Source organism: Pezoporus wallicus, unplaced genomic scaffold (assembly GCF_028554395.1).
Source record: "Pezoporus wallicus isolate ANWC-B61680 ecotype Strahan unplaced genomic scaffold, APGP_CSIRO_Pwel_v1 contig_7099, whole genome shotgun sequence".
NCBI classification, from domain to species: domain Eukaryota; kingdom Metazoa; phylum Chordata; class Aves; order Psittaciformes; family Psittacidae; genus Pezoporus; species Pezoporus wallicus.
The window spans coordinates 515,323-537,679 of record NW_026634982.1 but is presented as its reverse complement, the minus strand read 5'-3'; the positions used below and the strand labels follow the sequence as shown (position 1 = coordinate 537,679).

The 22,357-nt window shown below is 36.5% G+C and overlaps 1 protein-coding gene across 1 annotated transcript in view; it reads right to left on the bottom strand.

Moving 5' to 3' along the window:
- THSD7A (thrombospondin type 1 domain containing 7A) overlaps window positions 1-22,357 on the bottom strand; it is a 199,460-nt gene that overhangs the window by 31,527 nt on the left and 145,576 nt on the right. Inside the window, exons 12-14 of the mRNA XM_057401831.1 lie at window positions 15,163-15,357; window positions 12,586-12,849; window positions 3,197-3,375 (exon numbers count right to left, since the gene is read on the bottom strand). Coding sequence (XP_057257814.1) covers window positions 3,197-3,375; window positions 12,586-12,849; window positions 15,163-15,357 — 638 coding nt within the window. The remainder of the gene's footprint in view (window positions 1-3,196; window positions 3,376-12,585; window positions 12,850-15,162; window positions 15,358-22,357) is intronic.

The window sequence follows — 22,357 nt, the reverse complement described above, 5'->3', positions numbered from 1 at the left end:
CCATGGCTTTGAAGGATACTAGAATTCTCTATTAACTGATATTGTTCTGACAGCATTAAGTACAATAGATTCATGGGAATACAAGGAACTGACACTACTCATCCTTCAAAAGTTCCTAAGTCCTTTACTGAGTAGCTTAATTATGCATAAACTACTTAAAGCCCATTGTCTCAAGATTATTTTATACCAGCTAACTTCATGTATTCTGGGTATCAAGTCAGCACAACTAAAATCTCTAGACCATCTAAGACTGTCTTAAACAAGTCCTTCATTTCCTCTCAGCAACACTGCTTGGGTAGAAAGAGTGCTGATGGTTTAACAGTTTATCAGTTAACCTGCAACAAAATAGCGCCAGTCACACACACACACACACACACACACATACACACACAAATAATGCCTTGCACAATGAATGTGTAGAGAGACTTATGTATCAGTATGCAGCTGATCAGCCCGTGCATAAGAAAATGAACATAGCATATTGAACTACATAAGCATTAACTCAGACACAAAGATGGGTGGTGTAAAAGCATGTTAAGGAAGGTACTGGACTCCACACAACTTGTAGCCATGTGGAACGTATCTGGGATTTCCAAAATGAGAATAAGGGAGCTTTAATTTAGGGAAATATCTGTATATTTCTCACCCCGGTTGGCATAGAAAGAAATACATTAACTCCTCATACACCTTTCCAGTAACATAAAAATTTGGTATTTTGACAGAAAGACAATGGAGAACTCTGTATTGCATTGCATGTGTTTAATGGTGTGCTTCTGTCCTTACTGGCATTTTTGTAATGGTGACTGCAGGCCATGGCAGTCAGGTTGTGTAAGGATTACATACCCACCTGCTGGATAAGGGGGCAAATAATGCCTGGTGCCAATGAAGAAATGGGTGTTCATATTTTCTCTAACAGTCTCAATTAGCCTCTTCATTTGAAGTCCTCTGAAGGCCACTGGCATGATTTTATAACAAACCTGACACTATGATTATTGTAATTATGAAGACTTTCAGCCTAGTGAAGTGAGTACTAAGCAAGTTTCATTCAGCTGGAGTGTGGTTTAGGAATCACACTGGCGTGCATGGCCCAGGAGAAAAGACGCTCAATGAGACAACATCCAGCATTCACCGTGTTCAGCCCCTCTCCAAAATATAGTCATACATGTCAGCCCTGACAGAAATAGAGCAACATGCTCTTAAAACTTGACAAATGCCTTAAACACTTTATTTCAATGTTTCACTAGCCTTACCATTAGAAAGTTTTCACGAATCTGCTTGCAGCAGTCTAAGCCTACTGCTTTTTATCCTATCCACGTTGGCCATGGAAAATGGATTATTTCCTCCTCCTTTGCAATAGCCTTTTATGTACACACTAGCAGACTGCCAGCATCTTCCCTCTGAACTTCTCCCGAATGTGCTAGCCAACACCTTGCAGTTTTTCTTCAGAGTTCAGAATTCCTAGATTTCATTTTACAGCATAGCCCCTATGTATATCACCTTCCACATACTCACGGGCACCAAAGACTCGGTCTAAACATTTGCACCTTGTATGTATGCAGATAAGCATGCTACATGTATAAGTGATAAATACCTAAATAAATTACATTTAATAATGAAAATAAATAATCTGAAGAGTCAGTAGTTTTCCAGCTGAATGAGTGGTGGATTACATTTGGATTAAATAATTAACTCAAAATTAGAATGTAGGTGTACTCCCCTGCATGCTTCTGAATTGAGAATGAATATACTTAGAAATGAAAAATACACCCTCTACATTCTTTGGCATTCCTATCTTATCTGTAGGGCTCCCTTTCCATGAAAGTACTAAATTTCAATTTTATCTTTACAATAATTACATTTTGAATTACCTATTATCATTTGGCAAGTACTATGTAACATAGCAACAAATCAAATTCCAGTCAAAGTGCCGGTAGAGGGCAATAGTGTTGCATACAAGTGGCTAACAGACCTCTAGCAAAATCACCTTTGATGCAGAAAAATATAAGCTTATTATGTACTACATGCATAATAGAGAAGGAAAAAGACTTCTGTAGAGACTATAATTTGCTCCTATTGAAACACATACCTCCTAATTTAAAGCATATTTACATGCTGACTCAAATCCAGCAGCCCTTATTCAAGTTTGTATTTTGTTAAAGTAGATCACAAACTTAATTTATTAGCTACAGCTTAACACTTATTATTTTCTAAATTAGAACTAATTACATTCCCTAAAGTAGAAAATCAGATCAACAAGCAATTTCACTCTCTGCTAGCAAAATGTCAATAGGATAATATTAAGTACATGCATTTTTATTCAAATGTAAATTGACAGCACATTTTTATTCAATCTTTGAATATTTACAGAGAAGACTGTGTGGCTGTTTAACATGCCTCTGCAGACTAAATTAAATTCAACAGTAATATGAATATAAATCAACTCTGAAGAGCATAAGTCAACTGAAAAGGAAGGTTTTTCGTTCTAAAACTCTCAACCAAATTTCAGGGGGTTGACTTGGACTAGTGCTAAACTTGGTCCCAAAGACTAATTGCTAATTAGTGGTCAAAGCACTCCAAGTGTGCTCTTGGATCACATTTTCTGGCTTAGTTTCACTTGAAGAGGATCCAGACTATGCACCCAGACTACTCCAAAAAAAAAAAGTCAAGTGTGGTTAGAGGGAGAACTGGGATTTTCACTTCAGAAGTGAATCCCTGACTGGAACTGCAGTGCCACAGCAAGTGTACCTGGAAGGTCAAGCTCCAGCCTGAAACCATTAAGGGACACAGGGATAGTGCTGTGTGAGTGCCTGAGAAGTTTTCATTTACTTTGTGATCTAAAATGGTTAGGGAACAACACTAAGCATGTTACCAGTTTGAGAATCTCTATTGAGACATTTTACCCATTGTGAGAGAAGATATTAAGAAACAAATCTGGTCTTCACAATCTGCATGTAAGAATGCTTTATTGTCTCCAATCTGCAGTTCAGAAAACGTGGTGAGTGCTTGCAGATGAGAAGTAATGAAGGCAGATCCTTTGCTGACTTAGGAAATCTAAACCCACATATACTCCTCTTTCTACCGGCATCTGCTCCTTTATGTTGTATGGTTTTTCTACATCAACAAACAATACAGCTGAAAGAATTACGTGAGGTACAGAAAAAAAGTGTATAAATAATGTAAATATAAATCAAATTACCTGATTGACGTGATCTAGCTTTGGACAGGGTCTTCCACCATTGTAGGGTTTTTCACGGAGCCATTTAGACCGAACTTTTACCCCACTCCCACAGGATTTACTACAGCGAGACCAGTTAGACCACTCACTGAGCTTGCAGTCTGAGGGACATGGGATAATACAGGCTTCCTCAATATAACCTGCATGAATGGAAAAAAAAGTGCAATCTTAGCATGTCATTCTGCCACTTCTCCCTGAAGCCCTAGTCTACTTCATTTAGATTGTCCAAAGTTTGACTCGACAGAACTGTGTGAATAGAGAGATTTCTTCATCATTAGGGCTAAATTAAATTCTGCAGAAAATTGACACACATAGCTGGAGACTGTGTTAGAGTAGCAGATGAGCATCCTCAACGCTATCTGATTAGGATTCACACCAGATTTCAGGATTGTAACTTTCTGACAGCTACAGTGTAATTGACACTAACTATTTCTTGGCTGCACCATTCTTGCACTGTAAAACATTATTTTTTTTTTTAAGGAAAAAAATATTAAATTAAAAGACTGTCCATAATTATATGAAGTAATTCAATTGCTCTTTACATAAAAAATTCAACAATCAAAAGATATGCATCTTAACAGCCTGGAGCGAGGGAACTTAACACCTTGTGACCTTTCTAAGGCTAGAGAGTGGCTTGCCACGTTAATGATCTGCCGATTAACAACCATCTGCCCCCAGCAGCACACGGAATAATTGCACTGAATGGAAAAGCAGATGTTTGATTTGGATAAGTCATTGGTCCTAAGAGGTTGGCAAGGGGTATGACATGGTCTGCAGGGAGTAACATGAGGCCTCAATTCACTGAATAAGTGAAAATGTCTTTCTTTCAAAACCAACATATAACATAGCCCTCCGATATGTGTCACTTATGCCAATATTTACAGCAGAAGCTATAAAACCTCAACTAGAAAGCTGGCCTTACTGCATTTTTACTACAAGTATACCCAAACTCTCCTCTCCCCTTTCCTTATGCAACATATTTACTGTTGGCAAATATTCACTTTAAAGATGAAAGAAACCTCATTGCATTAACCTCATTTAAAAGTAAATTAAAATATTTGATGAACACAGTTGCAAAATTAACACGTACTGCAGTAAAATCATTCTCAAATGACTGGCATAGTTTGCTAGGTGTGGTTTCAAATATTTCTCACATATCTTGAATATTTCTTAGTTTGAAAGCGATCATTGTCATTTTAATCAGAGCCTTATGTTTTTAACGTATACTTCTAAGTAAAGCTATTCTGTCTCTTCTAAAAGCAACCAGTACAAAACTATCACAAGTTGTGTAAAGAATCAAAATAGTTAAAAGATTTCAATTCTATATATCTATTTCTAGTTGCTTCCATTAATTTGTTTTTAGATATAAATAACAGAAGGTTGGGGTTTTTTTTAAACATACAGTAACATTCCAAATATTTTATTGTCAAATCCAGGTGATGATTTTATCCTTTACAGCTTTCCTTTGTTTGGAAGTGTTAAATAGTTAAATAAATACACAGAGTACTTTCTGAATTTGAGCAGTGTGAAACTACTGTTCACCAAATGTATCTTCCTTAAAATTCCTAGAATGCTCTTAACTTGAATTACAAGTATGTTTATTAAATATCTCTCTCCATTTGATTGATCAGTTCAGTGATGCTGTATGAAAGGTACAGTGTTAGACAAAATATATTTTCTGAAGATCATATCACTGTATATCAGAGGTGGTGACATGGATTGCCCTGCAGCAGTAAATGAAAAATTGATTACATTTCACCTTACCTGGTATCTCTGGGTGACTCTCAGAAATCCAATGCACCCCATCTCAGAGCCCCATCCTACAATGAACTTTGACTGCATAAATACCAAACCCTGCATCTTCCCCAGAAATCAGTCTTTAACAAGCCCTTCTAGGTGCTACACAAAAACATATACTCTTACAATAAAGAAACTCCTGAAGGAAAATGGACAAAACAAAAAGTTAAAAGAAACAACTCTCTCCAAGCAATAAGTGTTATTTATTGTCTGACAGAACAAAGTAAAGGTTTTATAGCTCTATGAATTTTCTTGAAATTCTGAAATGCTGCCTTTACTTTCAATATAACTTCTAAGTATTTTTTTTTTTTTCTGGAGAAACCTTTCCTATAATTACATTTTCCTTCTTTATTACACTTTTTAATTGTTTTTTTTTACCATTTCTTTCTTACAATTACACAATTATGCCATTTAGCATTTGTTAAATTTCTGTCTCTGTAATTAATTCTGGAAGAAACAAATGCAAGTTTTTAAAAATATATGGCATGGGGGGTTGGACCTAGATGATCGTTAAGGTCCCTTCTAACCCAAACCATTCTATTCTATGATGGAACTAACAAAAAATAAACTACTTGCTGCAAATGACTTGTTTCACCCCATCTACTACCCATCTAAGGGTATTTTTCAGGAAAAGCTTCTCTGAAGCACGTCATCAGATGCCTTTCTGTGTGTATGTCAACATATCTTTTAGAGCGACTAAGGATGATAATCTCCAGAAGTTTATAACCATCACCCCTCAAATTGAAAAAAGATGATGTTCAGGAACTTTGAAAGGTTTATACTCTTTGGTTTTGGTTGTTTTTGTTAAATTTCAGGTGCTTGTGTTTGTAAACCTTGTCCATGTTTTTTTTCAGTTCCTATCAGCTAAACTTCACAAGGCTGTGAAACGGGCACCTGTCTACTATGAGCAAGAACATGGCTATGCATTAAAGATTACTGAACCACAATTTAACAAATGGCTTTGAACCACTAGAGTATGAACTAAACTACTCATTGAAAAGGAAAGGTTTATTATCCCATTGCTAATTGGCTATAAAATCTGGACTCTAGAACAAAGTAATTAACAGATGTGATGGATAATTTATAATGAAGTACTTTAATGGACTTCACACTTTGTCTAATGACAAAGCAGGTTAAGTAGGTGCATATAAGGTTTTCCCCCCACAAACTGTACCTGCAATTTGCAAGAACAGAATGACTATTGAGTTGAAGGGTGCAGATATAAAGAACATCTTAGAAAGTGTTTACATGAACTCTTTTGTCCCTAGGATGGACAGAGTTATGCTCCTGCTCTCATGACATGACTATGTCATGCCATGTTTCCAGGAAAAAACCTGCGATGTCAGAATGGTTTATGTTCTTTAACACAGCTTTGTTTGGTTTTGGTTGGGTTTTTGGTTGGTTGGTTGGTTGGGTTTGTTGTTTTGTTTGTTTTTGTTTGTTTGTTTGTTTTTCAAGAAAATATAAAGTTCTTGGATCTCATCTTCCAAGACAAAGAAATGTACAAATATTTGCATTTTGCATGTAGCAGAATATTATGTATGTATTTCTTGAGACTATTGCTATTCCTGCCTAGCCATGGAAAGACAGATTGAACTCTGTAAGACTTTTTTTTCCTTTTTCCTTTTTCTTTTTTTTTTTTAAGGATTACCCTTCAAAGCTCCAAAACCTGTGAATAATTGTTAATGCTTAACTCTCTTCTTCATCAGCAACTGTGTCTCTGGTGAACCTAACTACAGGTTTTTGAGTTGAGGAATGTCTTCTTCATGACTGATGTCCTGTTGACAGGGTGGATACATTGGCAGCATAATGAAGTGGCCTATACCAGTATTTCTGATGTAGGGCAATAGGTAGCATATTTATAGAGAACATACAATAGGACAAATATGGATTCTTGTATATATTAGAAATAATCTTAGAGAAGATACAAGCTATGAAACAGCAAAGTATCCTAATAACAATTTGAGAACCTAAGCCTCGATTAAAATCTAGGTTAAAATCTCCTATGGGAAATATATTTATTTTAAAATAAATGTTTGACAAAGTCTCAATTACATTTTAACACTCTTCTATTTTTTAATTTGCATTGCTTCAGGTTACAATATTGAAAGAGAAAAAAAAGATTTAAAAACTAATCCTAATGCAAGTGGATACAGAAAGTTCTAACTGACATCTCAGATCCAGTAGACACTGTTATAACATATAAGATTTTATATCGCACACATAAGCAATTAAATACAAAATTCCTCGATTCACATTGATACTCCTAGCAGCTGTTGTAAAAGTATTTGCTGATACGCCGATATTCCTCTCTAATCCCCTGCATAAGCCTTGTAGCCATGGATGGCTTTGTAGAGTCAGCACAAATCAATGCATCTCATTTAATTAATGCTAAAGGGGGAAATAATCTCACACTAATAAGGCAGCAGACAAACTATCCTGGACTGACTGACTGTGCCTAAGGTCTTAACAGTAAACTGACATGAATTAAGAAGGGTAATACGACCTATATAAAAATGCTGCATCTGTCTGCCATGCTACTATGTTTGCCTTCACTACACGCAAACACAACCACGGCTCAGGTTATGTGGGTCATGATTCATAATTAATATATGATGGAGGAAAAGTAAATACTGAGGTTTATATAGGGTAGTCCATAAGCATGATAGTGGCCTGCTTTTGTCCTTTTTTTGGTTATGAAAATTCCAAAGCACAGTTTAAGGGGCCATGATGATTCTTCCTTTCCTTTTTTTTCACAAACACACTAAAACAGATTGTTGGTTGACACATGTCATTATCCACAGAGCTAGTGATGACAGGGATAAAGCTATGAAAAACAACTGCTGGCTTTTCTAATGGAAAAAAGCCCTCTCACACTTGACTATCAAGCAAACTAGACACTTTTGTATTTCTCCAGTAAAATTACCTATGCTGTACAGAAACAAAGCAGGCACCAGAGAAAGAGAAATTTATATGCCTTCCATTAAGGAAAACAGGTAAATAACAGCTTAGTTGCCACTTTTAGCTGATATTGCCACATCTGCTGCCAGCTGCCAGCTGTTAGCTCCTGCCCACACTCAGCAGAACTGGTACGGTGGAAAAGTACCAGCGGCAAAATTTTTCCAATGGCAGCTGAATGCTGCTATCTCTTTCATTGACAAATTTAGCTCAAATTGGAAAGAAAATATTTTCAAAAGAAACATCAAAATATTAGGCATCTGTAATGCTAAAAGAAAAACAAAACCCAAAAAACAACCCATACATAAAAATACAAAAAAACCCCACCTTGTCCTCTTGCAGCTGAAACTTGCGTCTATTTGCAGATGTTGGGACATCTTTTGATGCATTACGTCATTACATTACATTAGAAAGCTAAGGACAGACTTCAGAAGGACTCTGCCTTCTGCTTCTCCAGCATTCTCTCCTAGCTGTAACAGCAAATTTATTTAGCCATATTTTGCCTTTCCTTTTTTGTTACGTTCACACCTGTCTTGAGAAACTTGTTTGTACTTGGGACTTTAAAACTGCACCCAAAATTTTAAAGATGATTGCAGGAATCCTCTTATGGTCCTACTAATTTAGGGCCTTCCTTATGTCACACCCTTCCTTTAGCTCCTAGGTGTCTGTGAAACTGTTAGTTAACTGTTCTCAAATCTTTTGAAAATGAGATGTGCCAAGTAATAAAAGAAAGCTCTGAAGTATTTACTCTTCTGCTCCTGTTTGCATTTCTTTCCTAAGTCAACTGAATTGTGATTTTCAGCACACAAGGCTTCATATAACAAACAGCTTATGATTTTTTTTGCCACTGCACAGCAGGTCTGCCTTCTGATTCCTTCCACTGAAAACAGCATGACTTGCAATACTGACCTGTTTGTGAGATCATAAATTTACTTAGCAGTATTTACAAAAAACTTTTGACAGACTCACAATGTGAGCTTCTGGTTGCGGTTTAGTATACCACACAAAATACCCCATGATATATTAATAACATTAGTGTGGGTGTAGTTTGACACTCTTGCTAGATTTAGAGGATGTTGTCACAGGCAAAGAAGTACCATTATCCCCATTTTCCACCTCATGATTTCAAAGTGTCAGGAGATGACAAAAGTTCAAGTGAAAGTTGGACACTGCACAGTAAACATCTCCCCTTCAATAACAGTCTTGATTGCTCTCCTAGTCCTCTGGCTCTCCTAGCCAATTTGCCAAATCATAAAAACTGTGATTACATACTATTCTGCTTGGAAAGAAATAACAGGCTTGCAGGAAATAACAGTAAAACAGATTTCTGAACAAGCAGATAACAGAGTGGGTAAACCTGACCCTCCTTTGGATCAGTTATGACATTAGTGAAATATTCAGTGTTGTAGCTTCCATAGGGAACTAAGTAATTCTGTGAGAATTTACAAAAATAACACAAGCAGGCTTGAATTACGAGTCTTGTCAAGTTTAGCTTGAAAAACTAAAAGCAGATTGATGGGAAGCTACAAGGCACTTTATTTCCTAGCAGGTGGGGTAACTATTGTGATACCACAGAAGTCCCTTGTTGATTTAGCATAATATAGCTTTTTATGTTTTCCCTTAAAGAAAAAAAACAAGCAGCACACTGAAATCTAGAACTGATGCCAAACTGTCATAGAACAAGGGCATGAAAATAACAGGAAAGACATCATAAATACCAGCAAGATATAAAATAAGATCTACCTGGCAAAACAGCAGTTTAAATATGTTGAGAAAAATAAAACAAATCAGAGGAACATAATCCATGAATACAAAGTAGATATTCAGAAAAAGGCAGTAAACATATACTGAAATGATATAGAAACGTCTGTATCACTTGCTCTAGCCCCTTTGTAGCTTTTACCTTGTGAAAGTATGCTAAAACTGGAAAAATGCTGAAAGCAGACAGTTAATCCTTAGAAATAATCTTTACTGTATTCATGTACCACACCCACCAATAATAGATTGTTGTTCTGGAAGAGCTACTGGGAAGGAAACCATCATTTTAGTGATGTATTTCTTAGCATCAGTTTAATTTCTTAGTATCAAAGTCAGGTTAGATACTTCATTCCCTGAACAGCTGGAATTCTTGTCAAACAATTTTAGGAAGTTCAAGGAATGTAGGATTAATTCAACATCAATTCCAAGCTTCATCTGCCCATGCACTGCACCATGGACCAAGATAAAGGTACTCACTTCCTCAAATGGAACTGATAAGAAAACACTTGCAGATGCCTTGTACTTCACTATCAAAACAGGTAGGGATAAGGGGGGGGGGGGGGGTCGGATCAAAGAACCAGCCACCCTAATAAACATCATTCACAACTCCAAAAACCAAAGGGTTCAGACTTCCCAGCCTACACAAATATAGTAATGACTCACAAACAGTTCCAGTTTACAAAAATAGCTGAAAGAGTCTTCAAATCTTCTGTGAGAAAAATGGGATGGAACTACAGAAATAAAACAAAACAAAAAAAAAAAAATCCAATGCTATATTGTGTTTTTGAAAAGGTGGAGCCTGCTGGTGTTAGTAGCCTGCAAATGGTAGCCCTGGCTACAGCAGGTTTAGGAACAATATACTGTTAGTAGCTTTTCCACTCGTTTATTATTCATTTTGGTCACTGTGAATGTCGGTGACACTCCCTAATAAAATCCATTAGGTGAGAAATTGCTACCACGAAGAGATATAACAAGGTAAACACAGATCATTGAAAACATCCTTTTTTCCCCATTTTTTTCCTCTTTTATATCTCTGATTCTTGCACTGCGAGGGCTTGAAAGCAGCTATGTCCATGCTCATTCCACACAGAGTTCTCATCTCTTTGTCAAGGTACGTCGAGGCAGCATGTTACCTACCACATACAACAGCTACAGGTCGTTCTTGGACAGACAACTTCTTCCCTCATGTGTCTTCCCTTGGTTGATGACATAACCTGATAGTCCCCATTCCTCAAGCCAACAAAAACTGACAGGCAGTAGGCCATCATTCATGCTAGTTTTCTATGCATGTAATTTTTTAATAATTTTCCACTGCTCAAAGTTCACTCTGGCTCTGGACTTTATGCTGAACAATTCATGTGGTTCCACAACTCTTTATTCTGTATTTCCTAACAGCTATTTGAGGAGCCTTCTAACCTCCCCAGGACAACTACCCATCCCAGACAGATCTGTGCTCACACAACTGCAGGTCATTAGAGGTAGCTGTGTCTTTTGGCACTCCAAAGATGACAAATGGTCCTCATCAGTCTAATCAAGTGTAGCATGTTCACTTTAGCCTACACAAAAGAACAAAACTAAATCTTTGCGGACCTCAACCCAGAGCAGACAGCCGAGAGCAGAATTAAACATTCCCAGAGCAGAAAAAGAGATTTCTTGTCCCGTGAGAGTTTAGGATTTAGACTATTTTCATTCAGATATATGTATATAAACTTAATCTTTCAGTAGGAGCTAACTACAGCAAAATATGATGTTGAATAAACATAGGAGAAAATTCTTCACAAAATTATTTTACAACTTTGCTTTGGGATATTAAGCTGAATGCACACTTTTCATCAAATCACAAAGATATGCTATAGCTCAGCTAGATAAATTCAGTCTCTATCATATCATTTATTATTCCTAAACAGGAATTAATAGCACTAATTAAAATCCCCTTAAATCATTCAATTTATTTGATTAGCTATTTTAACTTTATCCAAGTAAATAAATGAAATCTCTGTTATCTTAATTTTGCATTAGAAAGTATAATACCTATACAAATTAAACTTACATTGACCTTTTAATGGCACTAATACTAACATCCAGCTCTTCATACCAATAGCTCAGATACAATTTTGCACTGCAAGCATGAAAGCAAATGAACACTAAAACTCCAGTGATGTAAATTAGCATGCTTCTGGCTCACTGAAAATCAGAAAGTGTCAGTTTTGATTCTAACACTATAGATGCATCCACTTTAGGAAAGAATACTGTTCACCCCAGGAGCAATGTGAGTACAAAGAATATAAAGTCTTTAAACATCCTAGTTTTACACATGACAGAGTTACACAGAGAAAGTGGTGTATGCTGTTGAACTCAGGTCAAGGCATGCTTGTTAAGGTGCTGAAGAGCAAATGGTAGAGATAAGGCTATTTAAGGAGATTAAAGCTATCTATAAACAATCTGTGGAAATAGTTTCAGCCTTTCCAAAATAGTCCTGTGCTCTCTCTGTTTATTTTTTGAGGATTTGAACCTTCTAAATTGCTTTATTGTCAAATTTGCAGACACTATTATCAGAAAAACAACAAGATTTTACTTTTATCTACTAAAGTGCCTAGTAAATCATGGTAAATTACTATTACATATTGTACTGTAGCTAAGCAGTAAAAATTAAGTTTACTATTTTGTGACTCAGCAAAAAAATGCGGGGTTTGAAGGCATCTTGGGATAAAATGCAGCCAAAGCAATAAACATTAATCTGCTAATTCTATCTGTAGATACATAAAGTTATATGAAATAAATCAGATACGTATATAGCTGACATGTAAACAGATGAAAAACGAGAGGTTTCTAAATACCGTGGCTGTTGCATCGTGATGTTTCCACAAGTCGATTGTTTTGGTCATAGCATGCCATGGCCTGGTACCGATAGCCTTGTCCACATTCCTTAACATCTCCTTGCACCTTCATTCCCAGCAATACTTCCATCTTACCCTCTGGTAAAACACAGTCCGACCAGTTTCCCACAGGCTGAGCACTGTACTTGTCACACGGACAAAACTGATTCTCAATCAGAGGATACAACTGAGAATTTTTGCATTTCTCTCTTTTCTTACTTTTTCCTAGAAAGAGAAATAATTATTTTAGAAAGTTTGTAACAGTATACATCTCCTTAAAAAATTCATTTAGACACCTGTAACAAATGCTTGCAATTAAATACATATGCCTAAAACTAGTTACATTAATCTTAATTCATTTAGGTTAATGACATGAATTTCTGAAGTAACTGATACCTACATTTGCACAAAGGCAACATCTTTTATAATAAAGCCATATATTTATATCTAATTTCAAGAAAAGTGCTTGGGGCATACAGTTTGAAAAAGTTCACAATTAAACAAATATACCCTTTTTCTCCTGTTTCAGCAGCAGCGGGCAGTCCAATAAACAAAGTCTCTGGATAAAGCTTCCTCAGAATGAAGGAAATTGCAGAAGGAAATACCATACATCTTTACTACAGTAGTGCCATCTTTCAAAACGTTCAAATCCTTTAATTTTATCACGTTACAGTACATTTGTTAATAATTATCATTCTTCCCCTCTAATACAACAAGCTCCTTCTGTGAATTTGTTTCTTTTAAAATCTCTCCTTTTACCTTCCCCAACTGGAGCACAGACATCCACTCACCTTCCACTTTGCATTAAATCAGTTTTTAATCTTCTTTGGTAAAATTTGGTTGGCTTTCCTTTCCATTCTAGACAGCTCATGTATATTAATGTACAAGTCTTTGCAAAAGTAGTTTTAAAAATCCTCGTTATTTAGAAATTACAAGAAATTATTATTCTATTTTCCTTTTTACTCAAGACACTGGACACAACCTTGCAGTACCCTTAGTGCTGCCTTCATTTAGAATATAAAAAGGTGCCGGAAGAAAAGTTTATCTTTCTTTTGACAAAACAACTTCATACTAAAAATACACTTCCCTCCTACTCATTTTACCAGAAATAATTATGAATTCACTCCAAGCTAGCTTTATTACATTGCTACACAGAATACACCACAGAACATAGCACCGTCTTAGCATGTTTGGAGGGATTACTTCAAGCAGGGTCAGGGAAGTATTCTGAAGCGTTAAAAGCATGGTAAGAGAATCTTTTCTTTCTTGTTTCATTGTTTTGGTTGTTTTGTGTGTGTGTGTGTGTGTTTGGTTCTTTGTTTTTATTCGTAACAATAAAAATTGATCGTCAGGGTTTTTTTGCCTTTGTGGAAGCAAACCTGGCATAAAGTTCACTGGAATTATGAGACGGTCACAGTGAGCCTTCTTGAGGATCATGAATTATTCATCGTCCACAGGTTTTCTGATTTACAGGCGGATGGAGCAAGGGATACTGTTTGGATCATATCACATTCTTTCTGAGACTGCTAATGGGCACCCCCCTTAGCTAGCTTTCCTCCACAGAAATACACACTAATTGGCAAACAGAGCTCTAACAGAGGCCAAATCTCACTCCTGAGATTTTAGTTATAATTTAGATGCAAAGCATGCTTCTTTCTCTTCATGGGGAAGAAATTTAAAAAGAAAAAAAAAACAAAACAAACCCAAAACCATATTAATAAGAAGTTGAAGAAAAAAAAAGTTTCAAAGTGTCCACCTCATGGATCAAAGAAAAGTTTGTGGAAAAGGGTTGGACATAATTGGAAAAAAATTTTATCCTGTTAACTAAAGCAGCAGTTTCAAAGTAAGAGCCAAGTGCCCCACGATACCTACATTATGTTGGAGACCCCAAGGTCTTTGGCTTTTTACACTATTAAGTCAATCAGTCAGTGTCTATGAGTTATGTGCTTTCCAACATTCACTAAATTGTCCAATATTTGCCTGAAAACTATCAGTAAAATAAAGTTTAAGCAAAAAAGAAAAAAAAAAAAAAAAAAGCTTTTGAAAACATATTTTCATATTTAAAGCTGTAACTCAGAGGAATTGCTTGAGAGTTTAATCTCAAAGGTCTGTCACTTATATTTGTTAAATGGTTAGCACAACTTGATAATCTCAATGGTATAACTCTGTACAAAGGATAAACCATAAACTAGCAACCTTCCTGACATCTTTTGCTTGCCTGTCAGGAAAAGAAATGGTCTGATTTGCTGTTCACTATGTGTGCTCCATTTAGAAGAAACCCTGGCCTCCTATATTCTCTCATCTTCTGCCTAGCCACTTCCCAGTAATCAAGAGTCTGAGACATATTGCAGAAGTTTGTTCTGTGTTTCTTTGTTCCACTGACAGTATACAGAGCATGGCAGTGACACCGGGACTGCTTTCGGCCACGATGACAAACAGTGCTTGCTTCTTATAAGGGCGCCTCAGAACAATGAAGGTTTTAATTAAAGCAGTAGCAATAATTAATAAAAGATGCTTTATTTTTCTAGTTACTCTTACCAACGAGAGCGCGCTTTCTTGTCCTGACTCCTCCGCAGTCCCCGTTACAGGAAGAAAACTTTGACCAGTTTGTAAACTGACAGTCATCTTGGCAGGGAATCTGGCACATCTGTGTTAGGGATGGTAATGGGCCAGCGTATTTAAGGCACTCACTGATGACAGCCTGTCCTCCATCTTGTCTACGACAAGTAATTGCTGGAAACAAAAAGGGATGGGGTTTCATTCAGCATTTTTTTCATGAATGCCTCTATTCAGTTTAGTAAATCTGTAATATTCCCTACAACATCACACTGAAAGCCCAAAATAGCTATACAACAATCTAGTATTTGCAATCCGTTATATCTTGAATGAATACATTTGGCATTTCTGACTTTATGGTGATTCTGTTTGAATCACTATTTATCAGGAATCACCAGGAAAAAAAAAATAAAGAAAATTTCTACAGACAATTGTAAATATTATAAAGGTTGCACCATGTTATCCACACCTGTTATACCACTTTTCACATCATCATTTTTCCTACTGACACAGCCTATAACTCAGACATTAAGAAAACTTGCAATATCATTTTAAGTAGTGATTAGTTTATAAAGTTTTATCAGCAGCACGTGTTTTAGAAAAAGGGATAGAAATAAAATTTAGAAACATATTTGTGTTCTGGATACCACTTAACCACTCATAACAGTATTGCTGCCTGAGGCTCTTCAGTAATTTCTAGTCTTGAAAAGGGTTGAAGGACAAAGCATGATTGCTAGGGGTGGAGTATCAGCCAATAGGGATACAGCTTTTTATAACAGGAGAGCCAAGTCCTGAATAAAAGCTTCTTAATTATAGGAAAAAAATTGTTTCTTAAGGAAACTTCAGGTGGCACAAAATGGAGAAGTTGGGACACAAGGATTTACAAAGAATAGGGAAATTTTGTTAATATAGCCCCTAACAATGCTCTATTATTGTTTCCCGTGGATGATTTTTTTAACTGGTTGCTTATCTATGATTCTAACCAAAGCCTCAGTAAATCTAATTTTATTTCCTTTCTCAAAACAACATAAAACTTATTACGCAGTAACAAGATTGGAAGCTTCTAGCTGTTTGTTTACACAACAGAACAATATTTATGCTTCTTGGCATCTGACAGCACACAGTAGATGCAGTACCTCATAATGACTGTGAAAGTAATTTGGTTCACCAGTTGTTGCAGTAACATTGCATATGAACCCAATATATCATTCTGCATACATATGAGAGAATATCGTGTTTATAATACACTTGATTCCATAATTTAATTGTACTCACAATAATTGTTCTATTGGTCTATGAATTGAAAAAAAAATGTAAATTTTGCTAACCAAACTATTATGGCATAATCAGGTTCAACTGTTGAAGAAAAACAGGGTTTGAATGCAACATTTCAGAATAAAATAGAGAACTTGCAGTAAGTGCTATCTCCTGGAGGAAACAGTTGAGGAGTTGAGGAAACTTTATTTTTTTTTAGATTGCTGTAAGGTAATTTTAAAGGTTTAGTGACCAGATTTTGTCCAACAGTTCTAAACTAAGTCCCTACCTCATGATGACTGTTGCAAGCTGAATTTTATGACTCAAATGGTCTACTTCAAGCTTGTGTGCCTACTAAAACATCCAAAGGTCCCAAGTGAATTGCTTTTGCCACACATCTGCAATAAAACACTGTGAAAAGGACGGGAGTTTCTTTTTCCAGAGATGCTAAGCAAACAATTTCCCTGATCCTTGACTACCCTTTGGGGCAGGGCTGCCAGCACTGTTTGTAATAGGCTCAGTACTGCATTAAGTTGTGCTTATTTGGGGACTTACCCCAACATTGTCTAGTACAATTATTCTGACAAATCTTATTATTAGTAGTATAGTTTACTCAAGGGAATGCTATTTTTTTTCAGATATCATTACAGTGATTCAATAAGCAAAATCAGATATCTAAAAATTGAAAATCCATATAAAAACTATTTTAAGAATGTGTTTACTGTACCTACTATAGAATTTCTAAAATTGCACAATTATTTTTGAAAATAACAAGTCAAACCAGCACCTTCTAATACAAGCCTAGGCTATGATTTTAGATTCTTGTGAGATATTTTCTGCTAATAACACACTGGTTTCCCTGAGGTAAACCTGATTGATCTTGGCATGTGCATGCATCAGTGAAAGTAACTGTATTATCTTCGCAGCTTTCTCAGGGAGATACAGGGCCACCATTTTTAGTAATGAAAACTATACCTAGCCAAGGATTAAAAGACAGTTCACTGATTAACCCAATACCTTTTAATACCCTTCTTCAAAAGTTTAATATCCATTTTACATACTGCATCTCCATCTAGTCCTTTGATAGGCCATAAACACTGTCCATTGAAGCCAATATTCATTCCATCATCTACGTTGGTTATTAAAGATTACTCTGTGGATGGTTATTCACTTTGCCATAAATTTTTTTCAGATTTGCATTAGTGCATTCGATTTACATCAAGCAGACCCAGGTGAGAAGCTCCCCTGAGGATTAACACTTTGGGTTTTTTTTTCCAGATTAACTGTCAGTTGTATTGTAGCAATCAAAGCAGGAAAACTCTTCATTCTTGAGACCTAAATATTTTACCTTAATAACAACACAAATTAGAGGATAGCTTGGCATACTAAATCAATTCCTGAATGTTAATTTTCACAGTGCCTGTCCATAACTATTCCTGCTACTTCTAGTTGACAAGACTTGGATGATTTGCTCTATATTCCATTTTCCTGTTATTCAGATTCAAGTATCAATTTGAAAGGTCTATACTCCTTGCGACTGTTGAAGAGAGGGTATTTTTCCATTACTTCAAGCTGGGATTTTGACAACTGTATGCATTCCATTAATACATTATTTTGGCCAGGTAATTGTCTTTACTTGACATCCGAAAAGCTCCTACTGTTACTGGAGTTACTTTTTTCACTCACAACCTAATTCAGGCAAACTCATCCCCTGTGTCTCTGATCAAATCTATGGTTCTTTAATTCTATTCTGTAAAAATCACTGAGACTGATAATTAGCTCACTATACAGAGAAATGCCTTCAACTACTATAAAGCCATGCAGTTCCAGACTAATTATTTTGCCTATACAACCATGTTATATTTATTACAGACATTAGCAGGAAGTGTAAAGAGCATGGTACTTCTATTACTGTATTAAGCCCAAATAATTGTTACGTGAAAACATAAAACACGAGTATGGCTAAAAAACCAATCACATTTACATGGAAACCACTTACAAAATTGCTTTGGTATTTAACAATTATTATCTCCCAGAAGAAAGGTGTGAAAAAAGCTTCAGTCTAAATTTTCTAGACAGGGACTTTGATGTAATTAAAACTTTATCTGATAGCATTATTTCCATGAAGCCACAGGGGACTACAGGCAAATATATTTGTTGTTGGCATAATGAAACACTAAGACTGTATTTTTACATGTCTTTTTATGTGTGGGTTCATAGAAACACCTTGCCAGTGTTACTATCACTAGTATACTTCACTGAGATTTCACTGAGATGAGAGATTCAGTGACTCCTACAGCTAAAATATAAAGTGTTTTATAAATGGGTTTGCTCTATATCCTCTGTTTTACAACACGTGATACCATTTTTTCAATTGTTAAGTATTTAAGTATTTGTTATAATATTAAGAGATTCAGAGCAGCCCTGTGGAGAGAGACTTAGGGGTGTTGGTTGATGAGAAAATGAACATGAGCAGGCTTCAGTGTGCGCTTGCAGCCCAGAAAGCCAACCGTATCCTGGGCTGCATCAAAAGGAGCGTGACCAGCAGGGCAAAGGAGGTGATCCTGCCCCTCTACTCTGCTCTTCTGAGTCCTCACCTGGAGTATTGTGTGCAGTTCTGGAGTCCTCGACATAAAAAGGACATGGAACTGTTGGAACAAGTCCAGAGGAGGGCCACGAGGGGACTGGAGCACCTCCCGTATGAAGATAGGCTGAGAAAGTTGGGGCTGTTCAGCCTGGAGAAGGCTGTGTGGAGACCTCATAGCAGCCTTCCAGTATCTGAAGGGGGCCTATAGGGATGCTGGGGAGGGACTCTTCATTAGGGACTCTAGTGATAGGACAAGGGGTAACGGGTTCAAACTTAAACAGGGGAAGTTTAGATTGGATATAAGGAAGAAGTTCTTTACTGTGAGGGTGGTGAGGCACTGGAATAGGTTGGCCAGGGAGGTTGTGAATGCTCCATCCCTGGCGGTGTTCAAGGCCAGCTTGGACAGAGCCTTGGGTGACATGGTTTAGGGTGAGGTGTCCCTGCCCATGGCAGGGGGGTTGGAACTAGATGATCTTAAGGTCCTTTCCAACCCTAACTATTCTATGATTCTATGATTTTTAACAATAAAAATATTCTGTTTCATTTATAGAAAGGCAAGAATTATTTCAGCACACTAACTTCTTTACACCTATCAATGCTGCACAGGCTATGAATGCATCTATGGTTTTGTGTTTGTTTGGGCTTTTTTTCTGTGGGGCACTGCAGACTAGATACTCCATGATTAAATATTTCTGTTATGAAGTATATTAAGAAGGAGCACATGCCAGCATTATTGTAAAAATAGAAGTCAAAGAGAGTAACACTATGTTCTGTGAAATAATGTCTGGAGATTCTGTCTCTTGTTTTGTCAATAAAAAAATAATTTCTCATGTAAAATAGTGCTCTTCAGCACTTTTGTCCAAATTCTCACTTCAGTACAAAAACTGAAACTGCCCGCTGTCCTTTGCAGTGACTAAAGTATGAATCTGAGAATAGGGCACTCTCATGTGTTTAAATAGTTTTTGTAGCTCCTTCAGGACTTTGTCTCCTTCCTTGTGCTTTCAATCAGGGCATGAAACCCCCACAAGAGCAAATCCTCCCACCCCATAAGCAATGCCCAGAGAAGCAGGCTGCTGTCTGCGCTTAGCCACAGTGAGAGGAAGGGGCTTTTGACTACTGGTGCTGCCTCTGAGCCTTCCCAGTGCCCAAACAAGCCTTCATGGCTTCCTCGTGTGCTCACGGCCATCCTGGGAAACTTTGCCTGATCCCCTGCTCCACTGTCTGTCAAATAACTCTACGTACACCCTGCAAATGAAAAATTAGTGGGAACTCAGGATCAGCTCTTTAATAATGGCCAGTTCCCAGTGACATCAAGCACAGCTATTCAGGTGCTTTCTCTGACAACCAGGTTATTTATACTTCTGCTTAAATTTTACAAATAATCTTCCTCTTGCTATTACAAAATACACTGATGGATTTCACGATTTTCATCCCACTCCCCCTTCAAAACTCTGAGGAAGATTTATGGTGCCAAGGACTACAGGCTGTGCATCCTTTTACAGATCTCTTTTCTGCCTCTGGGGTAGCCCTTACCATGTGCATCCATCCACATACATCATGATGTGATTAGGCAGTTACAGTTTGGGCACTCGAGCTTCTCATCTGCTAAATGTCCTTTTGAGTAGCACTGGGGTGTAGTCCACCAAGCCCTACTTAAATCAGCTACTGGCAAAACAAGTTTTTTAGTAAGTTTCCAAGGCCTTCCTATATGATTCAAAAGGGATTTGAACTTTATTTCTAAGTTCCTTCAGATGTCACTGGACATGAGGGTTACTGACACAGATTTTTAAAGATATGAGCATAACATAACATATACCATTCACAGTTCCAAACTTCGTACATAACTTTGGAGTTATGTGCTAATAAATCCAGCCTTAAAAATACAAAGCAGCATCTCTTATCACACCCCATCTGTAGCAGGTTCCTCTCAGAGTGAGTTTTACAGCCAACATCCCCATCAAATTCTATAAGCCTGGTTTTATCAAGCATTTACTCTCTTCTGTTTTTTGTACTTTTATTGCTATTTTGTATTCACCAGCACTTTGTGCCTGCCTGTCCCTCCTGGATTTCAGGTGACTCATCAAGACATTTGGTCAATTTATGCATCTTAATGGAGAAACAGCTACAAAAATAAACACAACATAAATGCTGTTGCAGTAAAATATGGCTTTTCTCTACATGTCCCACTCTTGCTGGGTAGTGTCAAAAGGAAGTTTCAAACTCTAGCTGATGCAGCCATAGTATTCTCTCTTGAGGGTTTTGAAAAAAAGACAATTACAAGTCTAAAGTTACTGCAATTCTACAATACATTCCTGCCCTGCTTATCCACTGTTAAAAGCCATTTTACCAGTGATATTGAGAATTTTCATTTATCACAGAAATTCAACACAATTGTCATGACTATCTGCCTTGCTTAAACAAGGTTCATGACTGTAACAATGAATTTTCTGCTCTAGCTATTAAATGCTATATTACTGTGCTTAGTTTTAGATATAAGTAACTTCATCATGTGCATGAATAACGATCAAACATTTTTCTTTAAAAAAAAATCTAAAGAAAATCTTTTCTTAAAACAACCAAAACCCACCAAACCCTTTTATTCTGTTTCCTCTACACTGACCAAAGTTCTAATTTTGTGACATTTGCCCATTTAAACTGACATGATTTGTAACAAAACCTTTATTATACAAGACACTTAGAAACAGAGCTGTCTTTAACAATGAATCACAGTTCTAAACCCTATGATTCACCCAAATATCTCTTCTGCCAAGAAAGACCAATGAGATAAAAAAGCTGAAGAATAGAAATGTAAATAGTAAAACTGTGATATAAAACAAAGCATGCATATGCTCTCGTTACGTACAGACTCTTAAGATCAGACACCTAACCAGTCATTTTTAATAATTTCCAACTTCTAGATTTCCTTAAATTTAAATTATCTTTCTAACTAAAGTATAAAAATAACAATTATTTTGTTCAAAATAAACTGCTAATAAATGTATAGTCAGTTGATCCTTTTCGCTGGTGTACATTCCCATTCTTTCTTATTTAACCTATTTACTGATACATGTTACAGTGTTTGTGCATAGGCAATTGTATCAGAAACTAGACAAACTAATAGCATTGACAACATACCTTTGCAGTTAAAAAGAACTGAGAACTGTTCCCCCACACAAGAATGCAATTACTTGCTTTACTTATATCAACAAAAAATGAAAAGGCATTACACGGGCTGAGATTACTTCTGCAAGATTATTGTTTCACTTTGTCATCAAAAGTAAATTACCACAAACAGATGAATGTGTGATTTCTGCATTCATGAGCATAATAAATTTC